At 50.8% G+C, this 16,394-nt stretch overlaps 1 protein-coding gene across 1 annotated transcript; it reads right to left on the bottom strand.

Annotated features, from left to right (window-relative positions):
- Positions 1-212: 212 nt before the first annotated feature.
- Positions 213-15,726, bottom strand: CCDC167 (coiled-coil domain containing 167). Its single transcript, XM_037063273.1, has 4 exons — positions 15,643-15,726; positions 2,190-2,284; positions 1,964-2,016; positions 213-558 (listed from the first exon to the last, which is right to left on the bottom strand). Exons 1-4 carry the CDS (start codon positions 15,724-15,726, stop codon positions 455-457), a joined length of 336 nt encoding a protein of 111 aa, XP_036919168.1. The 3' UTR covers positions 213-454.
- Between the last annotated feature and the right edge of the window lie 668 nt (positions 15,727-16,394).

Genomic DNA, 16,394 nt, shown 5'->3' with positions numbered 1-16,394 from the left:
AGCCCTGAAAGTGGCTCCCAGTGTAGTTCTGGCTTGGAGAGCACTTCCTGCTGTCTCTTTATGCCCCACTTAAACCAGGGGCTCACCTTTGCAACCTTCTTTCTTTCTGAGTTCTAAGCCAAGAGCTTTCCCTTAACATCTCTTCCTTGATTCCTGAGTGTGCAACGCCCCCCCAGCCCCACCCCTAGCTGCAGGGGGATCATGACACTGAGTCAGCAGACAGGCGCAGCCCGGGTCTTCTTTATTGCCTCTCCCGTGGGCTAAGGGAGGGGCCAGCACGCAGTCCTGGAGACCCAGGCCCCATGGCAGGGCAGGGCGGTAAGAGGGGTTGAGCCAACAGGAAGCCCTGCTCCAATGTCCGGGTGGAGCAGACACGTCCCTGTACCTTGGTCCTCTTGAGGCCTGAAGGGCCTGCTTGGTTGTGACCAGGTTGCCAGCTGGAGAAATCTCGGGCTCACATGGTCCAGCAGGCATAGATGAGGCTCAGGAGGACGAAGATGGCCACAGAGAGCAGCATGTTCTTCCGGTTCTCCTGCCGAAGCAACTTCAGCTCCTTTTCTGGGAGGATACAGGGTGTTAGGTAGTTTGGGTCCATCTGCTACTGTCATCTGCTCTCCCACAGATGGGCACGCACACCGCTAAGGGCAGAGGTGTTCCCTACCAGCCGATTCCTTATCTGTAAAAATGACTCCCCTTTGCCCACAAAAGTCCCAGTCCCACTCAATGCTGTTCAACCATTTCTCTCCAAATGCAGTTGAAGCTGAGAATGGGATGTGTGAAGGGGTCACCAAAGAGGCCACACGTGAAAGCCAAACTATGTGGTGGCATGGTGTCACCATGTGAGTCCTCGGCTTGTCACTGGCGGGGGGGGGGGGGCGCNGGGGGGGGGGGGGGGGGGGGGGGGGGGGGGCGCTCTGTGGTGCTCATCCCTTCAGGGTGTCTGAACTAGACACTCTGAGGGCACCTGGGACCACCTGCGTGCTGACACTGGGGTAGGTACAGGGGAACTGCCCCACCATTGCTCCCTGTCTGCTGGGTGCCCGGCCAATGAAGGGGGGGAGCTATGAGGAGGCAGTTTGTGCTGCCTAGAACTAATACTAATAGGAGAGGCAGTTGGTGCCTCCTCTCCTCTAGAGGAAGCCAGTCCGACTCTGCAGCCCTGCAGTCTCCATTCATCTCGTGTGACACGCAGGTGTGTGACAATTGCTAGGCTGGAGGGGTAACTGATGTTCCACCTCTACCTGTGTGAGGGAGCAGGGAGAGATCTGCAGACCAGACGAAGCCCCGGGCCCAGGTAGGGCTGTGGGTGTGCACATGGACTATGCTTAGTGTTTTTTCAAAATGGCGGAAGGTTCCCTGCCATGTGGACTGTTCTGAGCTGGTTCTTGGCCACGTCTGGCCCCTGAGAATAGAACAAACAAGTCAAGGAGCCTCTGTGGACCATCTTTCCTCCAGGCCGGCAGGGGCGGAGCAGGGGAAGGGGTGGTAGTGGGCCTAGCAGCTGCCCTCCAGGCCCTGCCTGGGCTCTACCTGGCTCTGCCCCCAGCACCCAGGAGGTGGCAGCATTGCTCCGCCCCAGCAGCCCTTCACAGCAGCTAAGTGGGAGGTTCACTCTCTTTCACCAAGGCCCTCATTGGCACCACAAGGTTTTCCTCAGGGTGGAGTGGAGGTCTGGGAGGAGTGGGCAGGGAAAACAGACCTACCAAGTCTGAGTGGATGTGAGAACCTTTTCTGGACCTGGCTACCATCGTACCCCTTCATTCCAGGAAGACAGACCCGCAGGCCACTCTACCTCCCCAGGAACAAAGGAACAAACTGCTCTTCCAGGCTGCTAGGCACACTGTGGTGGGTTCCTGCAGCCTCCTGGACCCCCGTCACCTTGTGGGCTGGCTCTCTGGGATACCTGCCCCTCCGGACCCTGGGACTGGACGGTGGGGCTGCTAACAGAAGGGAACTTTCTTACCATAGTCAGAGGCTTTGTTCATCAAGCTGTTTTTCTCCTTCTCCAGAGACTTCCTGTGAGGGAGAAGGAGTTTTATGGCTCCAGCCCTTTTCCTTCTTCCCATCAGATGGACAGGTGCTATACCAGGGCAGGTTGGACAAGGGCCCAGGCCTCTGGTGGCAGTTGGAGTGGGCTGGGTTAAACAGGAAGGGCTGAAGGAGGGTGGGTCAGAGGGCAGGAACATTACCTGATGTCTGGGCTCAGCTCTGCCCCACAGAGCCTGGAGTTCACAGCCTCCAGGTCCCTCTGACATTGTGACAGCTTCTCCTCCAGCCCATCGATCTGAAACACACAGCACACCAGCAGCGAGAGGTGGGCAGCAGAGCCTTTCAACTTTCAAAATAGCCAGGCCTTTGGGGAGGGGAGGAGGAAGCCTCCAGGAGTCTTACAGCACAGCTCCCCTCCCCCCACCATCCCTAACATTTCTGGTTTGCTGTCCTCTACCTCCACGTGGTACAGCCTGAGCCCCACTACAAATAGGTGGGGGTGTTGCTCAGGGTCTCACAGCTGTGCTGACCCCGTGGGCCAAGTCGTGGGTTGGAGACAGATAGGGAGAGGCCCTTAGTCACTGTCTCCCCAGCACAGGCCCCAGTGGGCCCCACAACAGGACTAACCAGAGCTTTGAACACAGCGGACGCCTGCTGCATGGGTATGTCCTGGAATGAAGTGAGATGCTGTGGGAAGGCTCTGCCCTTCTGATGCACCCAACACGGGAGGGATAGGCGAACACACACCCAGGGGCAAAAATGCAGGTGTTTTTCCCACTGATCACACTTAATCTCTAAGTAATCTCAGCTGTGAGACAATACATCTTTCCATGAGTCACCAGAAACTGCTGTGTAAAAACATGCAAAACACTTCCATTTTTTTTTGACCAGGTTCTTGAGCAAAAACATTGCCCATCATCAAGGTGGCTGTAACCTGTGAGCAAAATAATGTCTGAAAGGTTGACTGCCAAAGGTATCAGTTTTCCTATTTGTTTGATTTTAATTTCAGAGATGTGCACTTGATAAAATAATGAGTTGTGGGGAAATCTACATAAAACACTGGACTGGATCATCCAAGCCTGGGTTCTGGTATCATGCATTTGGCCTTGAAAGTTCATCTGTATCCATCTGTCCCCAGGCGTCTAACTGACCACCATGCTGGGCCTGGGTCTGCTTTTCTTGAACCACTGCCCTGCTGGCAGGAGCCTAGATTTTGGTGGGCAGGAAGGCCCACAGGGCCCTGAAATGCTCAATTTTCCATCTGACTTAACTCATTCTCACCACGTCCCCAGGAGGGATAGCAAATATGACCTCTATTTCATAAACGGAGGAAAAGGTCCCCCAAACAGAATCACTTCTCTGAGCAAAGTGGAGCACCCCTCTCTCCTTATTGCTCTCAGCCAGTTTCCCACTCCAGTCCCTTCCAGAGTGATCCCTGAAGAGACAGTAATCAGTGATCAGAAGTAGGAATCCCAGAGTCCCAGGCAGGTGTTCTGGGGCCAGTGTGTCAGCCTCTGGGCCATCTGCCCCTCTCCCTGGTCAGCACCTATCCCGGGGCAGCCACTTTCCCTCATCCCAGTGCCCGGCACAGACGATGCTCCATCTATCCCCTTCCCTGCAGCCCAGCACGCCGCCAGCTCTACCTCCGGAAGCAGGGCCCTTCGGGAGAGAGTAACTGCATGGGGCTGAGTTAATTGCCTGGTTATGTGTGTCATTTCTGTGCAAATGGGCACCAAAGGAAACAGCCCCAGCCAGGAGATGGGGCCTGTGCCTAAGGTCAAAGGCCATCCTAGAACAGGAGCCCTAGGAAAACGAGCTGCGGGGAGCCAGAATCTGAGAACAACTGTAGCCTGCTGCAATGGCTAGTGGAGCCAGGGAGCCAGAGCTGAGAGCAGCAGATGCTTTAGGCTGCTGTGTGGCCCACCCTTCACAGCAGCCTCCCCAACACAGAGCCCAGCCCTTCAGAACCCCAAGACTCAGTTTCCATTTCACGGTGTAGAAAGTCCCATCAGGGCACCAAATTCCATGCTGCATCCCAAGCAAAGCTTAATTCTTGAAGGCGCTCCACCTCCTCGGAGACCTCTCTGCCAGAGGGGCACTGCCTCCTGCCCACAGCAGCTCAGTCCGCCCCTGTCTCATGAGGTCGATGTCATTCCATCATTCCAGCCTGTGCCTCCAAACTCATCTTCCCAAACTCTGGGAGCCAGTGGGCAGATGGGGTAAACTTGCAGCCTGGGGTTCAGCTCGAGCCCAGATTGGGCCACTTCAGTCATGTATGTGCCTTCCTGGCCCTTACGGATGCCTGACCTTGCAGCTCCCATCCGAGAGAGGATGTCAGCTATTTGTTTCCTCTTTGTGGCCGCAAGGCCCGGCCCACTGCAGTCTTTGTAGCTATGGCTGGGGCCCAGGAGATGGAGGCGGGTTTAGGCCTCATGTGACAGTGGCCTCTGAAACCCTCCACGTGTACCCACAGAAGCTGGAAGGAGGAAGGGAAGCAACTATCCAAGCACATAGACATGGACTTTGTGGGTCGCCCAGTGCGAGTGTTAGTCCTAGGTTAGGTTCCTCCCTGCCACCCTTGGGCCAGGTCCTGGTTTGCATGTCATTCTGGGAAGGAAAATGGTTGGGGATTTCCATCCCTAAACACCTCTAGAAGGCTACCAGGTACCCAAACAAGCACTAACTCACCTGGAGCAAGACGAGGAATTCATGCTAAGCAAAACCTTTAAATGGAGGTTGGCAAACCACAAGTAGCCAAGCCAACCAGTGGCTGTGCTCTGGGCAGGGCCTAAGGAGGTGGCAGCCAGAGCCTCTCTCTGAACAAGCCCCATTTACCTGTAGTTCCACTGAATAACCCCACTTTCATTTACCACTTTTTAATGAGGCTCAAACAGAAACACAAATCAAGGTTTTAGGGACTCAAGTTCTAGCCTTCCTACATGAACATTTATGTTCTGCAGACAGCTCTGATACCCTTCTAAACACCGAGTTCCCCTTCCTAATAACCCAGCTGCTTGATGTGGGCTGAGTGAGGGGAGCTGAGACTGTCAGGTGGCTGGCCGGCCCTTCAGAAGGCCAGAAACCTGTCCTCAGAAGCAGACCACGCCAGCAAACACCCTGAAGCACAGCTGAAGCAGAAGCAGAAGACTCCCGAGCAGCTGTCACGGTGCATAGATTCTAGGTGACCTCTTGGCTGCAGGAAAGGCAGGGTGGAGGGTCAGGATTCGTCTTAGTTGTGACTGGGGTCAGGAGTGGTCAGGAGAGCAGAGCTAACAAGATAGGTCCAGAAATGAGGGATAAGACCCAGAAAGCGGGCCTTAAAGGAAGCCTCTAGTTGGGTTTTCGGTCAACTCTCAACAACATGCACTTGGACTATTCCCTTTGCTGAATCCCCAGTATTTAGTTTACTATCTGCCAGCAAGCTAAAGGCAACAGAGAACACGATAGTCAGGACCAGGAGAGAAGACAAGGGGATTCGGACCACAATAAGGAAACAAATGTCAAGAAAATTCTAGAAACCTAAGGGTCAGAGCTGGGGAAACAGTTGGAAGCCTAAGTGCCCAGAAGCCTGAAATTGTGGCTCCTGAAAAGTGTGGTCACACGGAGTGGGGGGCGGCATTCACATCCTCAGCTTGTTGCTCACTTGCCACGCCCCTTAATCCTGTGTCTGTTTCTTTCGTGTGTAAAGCAGATAATGTTTGGTATTTCAAAGACCTGTGAGGAGGATGTGACCAATACACATAAAGTGCTTGAAGAGTACCCAGCACACAGGGTAGTTGAGTGAGTGCTGTCATTATCATCAGAGAACAGCTTTCACTGGTCCTTTGGGGAATAAAGTGAAAAAAGTTCATTTGTGGTAAGAGTAAGAGAAGGAGCTAGAATTAGGGGTGTGTGATGGACAGAAATCCCCCTGGTCACCAGTAGCCATCCTCTGAGTCAGGGGATGGGTTCGGCAGGGCTGGGGGGCCTGTAGGGCAAACGGTCAGAGCAACATCCGGCTGGTTCAGGACATAGCATGCTAGGAACCTCGAGAGTGGCTGTGGATGAAGCTGGCCTGGGGCTCAGGAGACAGCACCAAGTTCTGGAGGCTGGGCCTGGTGCAACCCGAGGATGACAAGCCTAGAGCAGTGTCAAAGGGCAGAACAGACTCAGGTGTGATCTGGGCACTCTTAAGAGAGACACAGACGGCAGGTGGAGCCCCGGTTCAGCCACACCACGGCTCTATGGGGCCGGGCGTGCAGCTAAACTGGAAGCAGGAATGCGAAGCTTCAGGATTAAAGTAGAAAGAGGCCCCAGCAAAGAGATCCAGACAACACCAGTGGGGAGAGCTACACTCTAGAGGCCACAGCGGGGTCCCAAGACTCCTGGCCAACCAGCTGGAGAGCAGGTCAATTAGCAGGAAGAACATGCCACGCCCAAGACTAGCTCCGGTGCTGAGATTTTCCTGGAGCTGTAGGTGGGTAGCAATGCTAGCTGTGACTGTCGCAGGTCACGTGGTTACAGCCAAGGTGAGGACTGAGATAGGGAACTCATTCAGACAGTGCAGGGGCACACAGTAGATGTCCCGATGGGCAATGGCATTAAGAAGTGTCCATACATTGCGTTTATATTCAGAAGACCAAGAGCCCGTTTTTATACAGGGAAAATGAACACTTAAGGCACCGAGATGACAGCAGGTGCAGCATGGCTGCAAAGGAACCCAAGGGGTCAAGAAGGCAGTGATGTCTGGTGTGAGCTCCCTGCCAGTTAGTACCCTGTGCCTTCTTCCACCTCACAGAGCTGAGGACCTGGTAGGTGTCGTGTGAACTTGTGTGCAAGCAGTTCAAAGAACCAAGAAGTAGGTGGTGAGTATGCAGGGGGTCCTTGTGGGTAAGTCTGATTTGACCCCAAGCCCAGCAGTGGCTAAAACCTGGCCTGAGCCTAGATGGGGAAGACACAGAACCATGACAGGACGAGAAAGACGGGAAAGAGAGGTCCATATGGTAGGGAGTGGGAAGGAGCATCCCTCAAGTGGGAGGGAGCCAAAGGTCCCAGGGAGGCCTGGAGCAGGAGCCAGGATGTCTGTACTGTAACAGGAACAGCTCACAAGTGGATCCACCACCGAACACTGCCTCTCTTATCCAAGCATGGACTGGGGAATCGATGCCTGGCGGGCAGCTTCGGGAGTGAGCAGAGGAGCCAGTGCAGTGAGAAGTATAATACCAAGGATTCTCCACAGAGGCAGGGACGTTCCCTGCAGAAGAATGTCAAGATCTGAAGTCAGCCTGACAGTCAAAGTCAGCATGGGTTGCAACCCCAGCCAAGTGGGGCCATCGCTTCTGCTGGCAGGTACTAAGGGAAGAAAGGACTTCTCCATTTTCAGTCATCAGGGGCAGAGATCCTCCTGGTGGTCTTCTAGGCCTCCCCTCTCGGAGGCAGCTCTGAGTGCCGTGTGTGTGTGCTCCATGGTGCTCCACTGGCAGCTCAGCAACCCCGAGACAGCTAAGCAAAATCCCCTCTGCCACCTGACTTGGGGAATAACACCTCAGAGCTTTAGGGAACTCTCCCTGGGGTCCTATATGCCATAAAACCTCTGTTAAGAGAAACTGTAAAATTCATCTCAAATCCCCATGAGGCATCTTTTCAGGAATATGGAGCCTCCTGACAAAGTCCTCAATGAGACCTCTTTGGGGGCAAGAAACATGAGCACTAGCTTACATGCAAACTGACCGGCACACTGGTCAGGTCAGGCCAGGCTCCCTGGGCCTGGCTGCTGCCAGGGCCTCACCTGCAGCTTCTGTTCTGTCAACAAGCCACAGGCAGTCACACCCCCATCAAAGGTTCCCCTACTGAGGGTGCTAAGTCGTGCTCCCATGAGCATCCTGACAGCCTGGGAGATGGCTCCCTGCCCACTGCCTAAGGGGTGACTGTCTAGGGCTGGACCTTCTTCTGGGAAAGGGCAGAAAGCGCCCTGAGGGCTTGGCACTCATCCACTGCTTTCCAGGTTGGGAAGTTGTTTTGGTCTTGCTGGTCTTGGCCTCAGGAGCTTTGGACCAGCCAGTTGCCGGCAATGAGTTAATCTCAGGAATCAGGCCATGGTCACAGGGCATATCCTGCACCTGCCTGGCTAGGTCCTTGCTGGGCACCAAGAACTGATAAAGAGCGTGGTGTGGGGTATCTGAGACCAAACAAACTGTTGGGTTCGTATGTGTGGATGGCACACAATGAGTCAAGGCAGCCCCACAGAACCCAAGAGTCCAGGGGCAGCCACCAGGGGCAGCCACCTCTTCTGTAGCACGTGCTATGTGCCAGGCATTGCTCCGGGCTTGTCTCGGGTTCCCTCACGCTTGCAGTTCCCTTCTGAGAGAGCAGCACTATTAGTGTCCACACTTCACAAATGAGGAAACTCATGCCATAGAGGAAAAGGAGTTTGTCCTCGGTCACACAGTGAGTCTGCCACCCCACATCGACAAAGCAGAGAGCCACCGGCCCTGAGCCACTGGGCTCCTGGGTCCACCCTCCACCCCTTACACCCTGAGCGACGCTGTTTGTGGGGAGGTCTGCACCATCGACGCTACGAGGAAGGGGCTGCCCCATTTCACAAGGAGCAAACACCCGCACAGAGATTTCAAGCAACTGCCCAAGTCATGGAACTGGGAAGCGGCAGAAGTGGGTTCTCAATCTGGGTTTTTCTCCGCCAGGGCTCATGCTCTTTCTTTAAAATCCCTCATGAAAACATTCATGACAAAGAAGAGTGTGTGGAACAGTTATTCCACATCCCGGTCAAAGTCTATCTAAGCTTGCCGATCTGGCTTCAATAGACTCTCTACTCTGAATAATCTTGTATGAGAGCTTTTCTTGGTCTCTGTCCACATAACAGATACTCTCTGTGAAGGAGGGACCTGACTGAAATCTGTTTGCTTGGAGACAGTGAGACAAGGAGCTGAGCATCTGTCCTCACACTGGAGGCAATTACCCCCCAGCCCTGGCTTCACAAACATGCCAGGCAGCCTCCCCCAAACCACCTAAACTGCCAAGGCACCTTCCAAAATGCATACAAAACAGACCCAGTTTGCCCACGTCCACCTCTGCCATCCCACTTTCCAGTATGCAGGTGATGTTTTGAGTTGTACGCTCGAAACCTATGTGGTTTAATTAACCAATGTCACCCCAATAAATTAAATGTTTTAAAAATGGACTCAGTCTGGAGAAGGAAAAGGGTGGGTAAGTGGGGCTGATAAGCCCTTCTTTCCCCGTGGGCACTGAAGCCTTTCTCGTCACTTGCTAATTCACAGCCTAAGAGTGGTGTCAGCTGTTCCCGTCCAGCCCCAGCAGCCTGGGAACTGGATTTCTGGAAACCACTCATTTGCACATGTCAGGGCAGCCCCAGGATGTTTATTATAATGAATAAAGAAGCCAGACCGCCTGCACAGATGGTCTTTGGCAAGAGCGCTGGGCTTTCCATCTGGGGCCTCTAGGCTACACAGTCAAGTCACATGGGGGTCACAGGCCTCAATTTCTCAGGTGACTGGCTTCAAACCCCAATGGGCTGATTACTCTGACACTAATTAAGGGGTGTTTTTCTGTGGAGCAGGCTCACAGGACTCTGTGGGGGCAGAAAAACCTCCACAAAATCACCAGGCCCCCCAAATCATCAGGCCTTGTGAGAAGTTCCTCTCCTGGGAGTGCAGATGGAGATAGGCAACCTTTCCAGTTTTTAATCAATGGACAATTGTTGGGAAAAGCAGAGGACCCAGGGGCTTGTCATTTCTCTGGAGAGACCCTCACCCTGTGTCAGGGACAAGAGGGCTCTCTGAGGCCCAAGCTCTGAGACGTTCTGAGACCTTCTGCCTGCGGAGCAGCTGCAAGGAGAGACATGTCACCCTCTGCCTGAAGCCTTCATCTGTCCCTCGCCAGAATGTTGTTTGGAGTTTGTTTTCTCTTCTTTCCCCAAATACATTTTTTGGTAAATTAGCAAAAGCTTCTTCATCGCTGAAAGGCTCAAAGCATTTTTTAAGAACTGGCATCCACTCCACACCTTATGAATTCATTAATTAAGATGCTGGCAAACAGCCACTCCACACATGCTGACTTCCAGCCGTGTTAGGTAATGAGGTTTTAGTCTCCTGACCCCCATCAAGTGGAGCGGAGCCAGACACAGGCTGCCAAGAGAAATCACCTGCCCAATGGCGACCTGTCTCTTGTGTCTGGCAGCAGGTGAGGCTCATTTAATGGTCAGCGTTCCTTGAACGATCTCCACATGTTGCAAGCCTTTGTCCCAGCCCCTGGCTAGGCAGCACCCCAGCCAAGCAGCATCCAATTTCCTGCTCCACTGTGGCCTCCTAACCTCTGACCAGCAAATCACCCTACTGGGCTCAGATGTCAGAGGCAAGGGTTCAAGTGCCCCCTCCAGCCACTCAAGCCAATTCAGTAATATTTATTGATAGTCCACTAAGCTGCTTCTAGTCCTTGTCTCAGCAAATTGGTAGGCTCCTGTCAGCTTTGTGCACAGGTGGCTCCAGAACGGAGACTGTCTCCAAGCAGGCTTGGTGCTTCTGCCCCTCCCTGCCCTCAGGCAGCTTATAGCAGTGGCTGACATTAGACAAACAGTTACGAGTGTCAAGACTCCTTTCCTTTAGCACTCATCATGGCTAGGCCATTTCTCCTCTCGACCTACCACCTCAACCTCATCGTCACTGATCCTGGCCTCTTTTTCTGAGAAGGATTCCAGTAAATTTTAAATGACTCCCATTAAATTATATTTCCTGTGGCAGACACTATTAGTTGGCCAGCACAGCACTAATTCCCAACCCCCTCCTTTGTCTAACTCCATAACATAAGTTAGAACAGCTCAACAAATGCTTTGCCAGCCTCACTGCAGCTAGGCGTGGTCATGAACCAGTTCTGGCCAACAAGATGTTCAGAAGTCAGCTGGGAGATTCCTAGGAGGGCTTATAAAAAGAACAAAGAGTGTTATAGTTCCTTTCTCCTTCTTCCTCATTTAAAGTTGGATCTGAGCCCTGGCTGGTGTGGATCAGTGGATTGAGTGCCAGCCTGCGAACCAAAGGTTCACCAGTTCGATTCCCAGTCAGGGCACATGCCTGGATTGCAGGCCAGGTCCCCAGTAGAGGGCGTGTGAGAGTCAACCACACATAGATGTTTCTCTCCCTCTCTTTCTCCCTCCCTTCCCCTCTCTAAAAACAAATAAAATCTTTAAAATCATATATGATGACTGGAACTTGGGCAGCTATATTTTGAATATGAGGAAACAATTTAGAGAATGCAGAAATACCAGCCCTGACATTGCTGTGCTTTTGAACCAAAGCCACCAACCTCCAAATTTCCTGTTATGGGAAAAAATAATACTCCTATTTGTTTAGATAACTAAGGTCAGTTTTCTGTAACTTATAGCCAAAAACTTTCCAAACTGATAGATTTTTGTACTAGGAAATAGATCAAACCAAATATCTCCTTTAAAATGTCAGCTAAGACACTGTACATCTGTTAAGACAATTGGCTATTGAAACATCGAAGGACACCATGTTGAATAGTCCTGCTTCAAAAGAAAAGCACAATGACCAAGTAATGACAGCTCATTATTATCAGAGATTTAAAAACATAAGCAGGTTTTACACCAGCCAAAATCCCATCACTTTAGACTGAAACGCAACCTTTCCCTCAGCCAGAACCCGCCTATCAGTTTAGAGTAAAACACACCTTCTCCCTCCTCCCACATAACATTAAAACCAGTACCAAAGCTGGTGATTTCTCATCTGAATTGGAATTCTTTCTTGCTATTCAGAATTAACTCTCTGAAGCTAAAACTCATAGCCAGTTTTTTCCAACTCTGAGATCTCACGAGGTGGCAAATGAATTGGATAAAAAGGCGTTAAGAGAAGCCACACGTCTCAAAGGCTAGGAGGAGTGGTGGCCGTCCTAGGAGGGAACTGCCCAGTACAGCTGCCGAATGCTGGCCCTCCAGCTGAGTGCCACCTGCGTGGCCATTGCTGCATTACAACAAGTGGAGACTGCAGGTGCTCAGCTCACTCATCTGTAGGGATTTTATCAGTCTCTCAGATTAACAAACACTGTTGATTAAATCATCATCTCATTGGCTCTAAACACACGACTTTCAATGAGGACAGTATCTACTGCTACTGAGAATCAGTACATGTTCGACACTCAGACCCACTGGGGCAACAGAGGAGCAAGGTGAGGAGACAGCCAGATGCCAAACTTTTCCTAAGGTGCACAGTTACAGATCTCAAACTTTAGACTACCCAAGCAAAAAGTAACCTTAGAGATGAAGATAGCAAATGTAAGTATCTATATTGGCAAATGTGACTGGTGTAAGGTGGTATTAGAGCATATGTTCCAGCAAATTCAAAACACTTTTAAAGCCCGTATCAGCCAAACAAAAGACAACTATGATCTGTATTTGGATTATGTGAGTCTACAGCCCATGGTGAAGTTAAAGTCCTTTGTGTTACAAAAGAGGAAGGGGGTTGACTTAGCCATGATAAAAAGATGTAAAAGAACCACAAAGTAAGAGCACTATTTGTTGATCATAACACCACCAAGCCCCCGTTAGGCTCTTTAAATAAATTTTCTCATTTAATCCGGAAAACCACTCTGCGAGGTAAGCTTCAATCTATGCAGACCGTGGGCTGTCCGCTAAAACACACTAGCCTCTTCTTCCCTACAATCAAGCTGCGTTTGGGCAGGTGGCCTCCTAGCTGAATGTGGCCTCCTAGGCCTCCTAGCATTTTCCAGCCTCCCCCTGCAGACAGGTGAGGCCTCACTTCTGACCTCACATCTTTGCCAATGAAAAATGGGCACTTTAGGTCCAGGACTCTTAAGACACTAGGTGTGCTCCCTCCACTCCGTCTTTCCCTGCCAGTGGGTACATCAGTGGGGTGCGGCCTGGTTTCACTCACGAGGTAACAATAAGATCCTCAGGGAAGGCAGAACCACTACTGTCCCAGTACTCTAGACCAGGGGTTGGCAAACTATATAGCCCGTGGGCCAAACACAGCCCATCATCTATTTCACAAATCAAGTGGTATTGGAACACAACCACACCTATTAATTTACATAATGTCTATGGCTGCTTCTGTGCTAAGGCAGCCTATTTTGAGTATAGCTGATTCACGTTATTTGTGGTAGTTATGTTCTATAAAGTTGCCACCAAAAAATGAATTAGCAAATACTGAACCAGGTTAAGCTCCTGTGAGCCTTTGGTCACAATATTATCAATTGATCAATACAAAACCTTGTTTTGCATGTTTAGCAAAACCTAATATAATATATATTCTCGATTCATTAACACTGAACTCACAGCCAAACGGCCCTATAACTCAGACTGGAACAAAGGCACGCACACAGCTGCTCTGCGAGGCACAGGAAGCTTTCCTGCACTTGGAAAACTAGACGGCACTTCAGCACTGCATTTGAGAGCCATTTTAAACAGCAAAATCCCCAGCAAAATGCCCAACATTACAAAAAAGTGTGGCACTAAAGAGACCACAAAAAGGACACTTGTTTCCCATATAAGAACTGAAACAAGAAGGCAGAGGACTGCCTTGTTCAACCTTACCAGGATACATGGGCCTCAGATGACTCAAATTTTTTACTGCTTTGAGTTTGTGAATTACTGCAAAAGCATTGCAGGTATTGATTTTACAAATACATTTTGACAAGTAGACAAATTCACAAATACAGACTCCATGAATAATGAGGATCAACTGTAGTTACAAGAGACTATATGGTCCGCAAAGACTAAATATTTATATCTGACCCTTCACAGACAACACCTGCCCATTCCTGCTCTAGCATGTTAGAAAGCACCCCCCCGCCCCAGCTTTCTTGTTCTCGACGCCACTGACTTTTGAGGTTTTTTATAGCAGCTTATTGTGTCCTAATACAGACTATAAAATCTATGCTCTTCCCACTACATAGTGCCTTCTCATTTTACCACCTATATTCTCTTTCAGAAAATTTATATTTCTATCAACTTTTTTTCCTACCAAGTAGGCTGATATTTCTCGAGGGTGTTAATAAAACCTCCTGCTTCAGCATGATGCGGGTAGCTTGTTAAAAATACAAACTCCTGCCATGGCCAGGTAGCTCAGTGAGTGAGAGCATGGTCCCAATGTGTCAAGGTTGTGGATTCAATCTCCAGTGAGGTCCTGACTGGGAATCGAACCAGCGACACTTTGCTTCACAGGCCCGTGCTCAATCCGCTGAGCTATGCCAGCCAGGGTAAATCAATACAGTTTTTAAACAATGTTCTTTGGCTCTGTCCCGGTAACTTAGTTGGTTAGAGCATCGTGCTAATATGCCAAGATTGCATGCAGGTTCGATACATGGTCAGAGCTCAAAGAATCAACCAATGAAAACATAAATAAGTAGAACAACAAACTGATGTGCCTACCTCTCTCTCTCAAATCAGTGAAACCTCCCCCACACACAAATTCTTTGTTAAAAATACACTCTCCCCACCCCCAAATACACACCCAAGTCTTAATGAAATTACTCCAGGTGGGAGGGAATTCAACAACTCTCCATTGTAACAGGCTCTCCAAATGATCCTTAGTGCAGCCTTACATTTGAGAAGCACTAAACTGTTAATAAGCTCAAGACTATTACCCTATTTCTTGCAACCTCTGGGAAGTTATCTAAGGGGACTGTAACTCATCAGAAACAAGAAGCACTAGAACAGGGCTCTTAGGAACCACGTGAGCGCCTCCTGTCACCGTACCCCGAATACCCCCTCACCCTATCCAATACCCCCTCACCCCATCCATCCACAGCGAGGGAGGGAAGCTCACCAGAGCTCCGCCTCCTGTCACCCTTGCCCCCCCACTCCACCCCTTCTCCCAGGAAATGGGTCCCTGGCCAAAGAGGCTGGAGATGGCTGCACTAGAAGGTAAATCATCTGGCTTGTGATTCTCAGCTCCTCTACTGCTTCAATCTGTGCTCTACTTGACCTCAGTTTCCTCACCTGTACAAGTCTCACGGGTTTATACTGAGAATTAACTGAGAATGCAAACAAAGTACCATATAGTCGCTGCTCAATATGCATCAATTTCCTTTCCCTTCGATAGGGAGCAAATTATTTTTAAGCAATTTGGAAACATCACCATTCCACAATTCTCTCGAATTCCCACAGGTTCCCAAAGTAATTTTCAAGCTACAAGCTTCAGCACCCTGGAGGAAAAATTTCCCATCTCAGAGGAAAGCCAAGCCACTACTAATACACTAAATAGTATGAGCTTCCTAACCTTTGGGGGTCTCTCATCTACAGGTCTCTACACCTCTGGGGTACCCCTCAACCTCCGACTACTTGTCCTTTTAGGGTCTCCATTTAACGTCTCCTTATTTCTTTGTCTCCTCCTGTTTGGGAACTTCCGTTCACTTCCAAGTCTCTTCCCCTCTGGAGGTCCCCTCACCTCCGGTTCCCACCTCTGGTGCCCCCTTGGGCTCTCCAGCCTTCGTACCCCTCCAGGTACGCACGCGGGGTCCCCTCGCGTCCCCGGCTTCCCTCTTCCAAACCCGCGTCCCCCTTACTGCCTCCCTCAGGCCCCTCCTCCAGTCTGCAGCCGGGCTGACCGACGACCCCGCCGCCGGAAGTAGGCCACTGGCGACGTGGCCCACTCCAACTTCTCCTCTCACCTCTAGAGCGACGCCCAGATTCTCCCGCTTCTTTTTAGCCATATTCCTTGCCCGGATCCCCCAGTCGTTATTGGGCGCTCCCATTGGTGGTATCACGCATGCGCAAACAGTCGTACTTCTTCTTTATTGGCCAAAAGGCGGCGAGAGGTGGGGTTACAGGTGATCGCCTTCTCATTGAGGGGCGGGCCAGCGTGGCGCGGCCATGTTTATGAGGGGCAGCCTCAGCCTAGGTGTGGGGGGAGAATGGATTGCTAGCTGCCCCGGGAAGAAAAACGCCCAACCCAGGAGTAGAGCTGCCTCTTTCCGTATTTATTCAAAGCCACTTTACAGCACCGAGAACCTTTTTTCCCCACCCCATCTTCTTCTTCATTGCCCTTCATCTCTTTACTGACCACCCTGCACCTCCCACCCCACCCCCATTCAAACCCTTCCCATCCTTCAAAGCCCATCCTGAGCCACTGCTGCTCCAGGAAGCCCTCTTCTGAGTCCCTTAGCCTTTGGAGATCTGATAATGAGCTTGTTATTCTCCTTTCGGTCTTGTGTTCTTACTAATTTTCCATGTTTCATTGTAAGAACAGCCTACAAACATCACAAAAAATCGAAAGCAGCATCCTGTATTCTACCAGTCTTAACACCAGTTCCTTGTCTGTGTTTCTGCACACTCCCTTCCAGGCATCCTTTCAAACGTAGTAATGTATACTGTTGTCATCCTACTGTACAGCACACTGTAGACCCAGGTACTTGAAATGTTT

The sequence above is a fragment of the Sturnira hondurensis genome, unplaced genomic scaffold (genome assembly GCF_014824575.4).
Source record: "Sturnira hondurensis isolate 20B ecotype Veracruz unplaced genomic scaffold, ASM1482457v3 Scaffold0014430, whole genome shotgun sequence".
In the NCBI taxonomy this organism is placed as follows: Eukaryota; Metazoa; Chordata; class Mammalia; order Chiroptera; family Phyllostomidae; genus Sturnira; species Sturnira hondurensis.
Note: the sequence above shows the minus strand (reverse complement) of the source record. Positions and strands in the feature narration are given on the sequence as shown.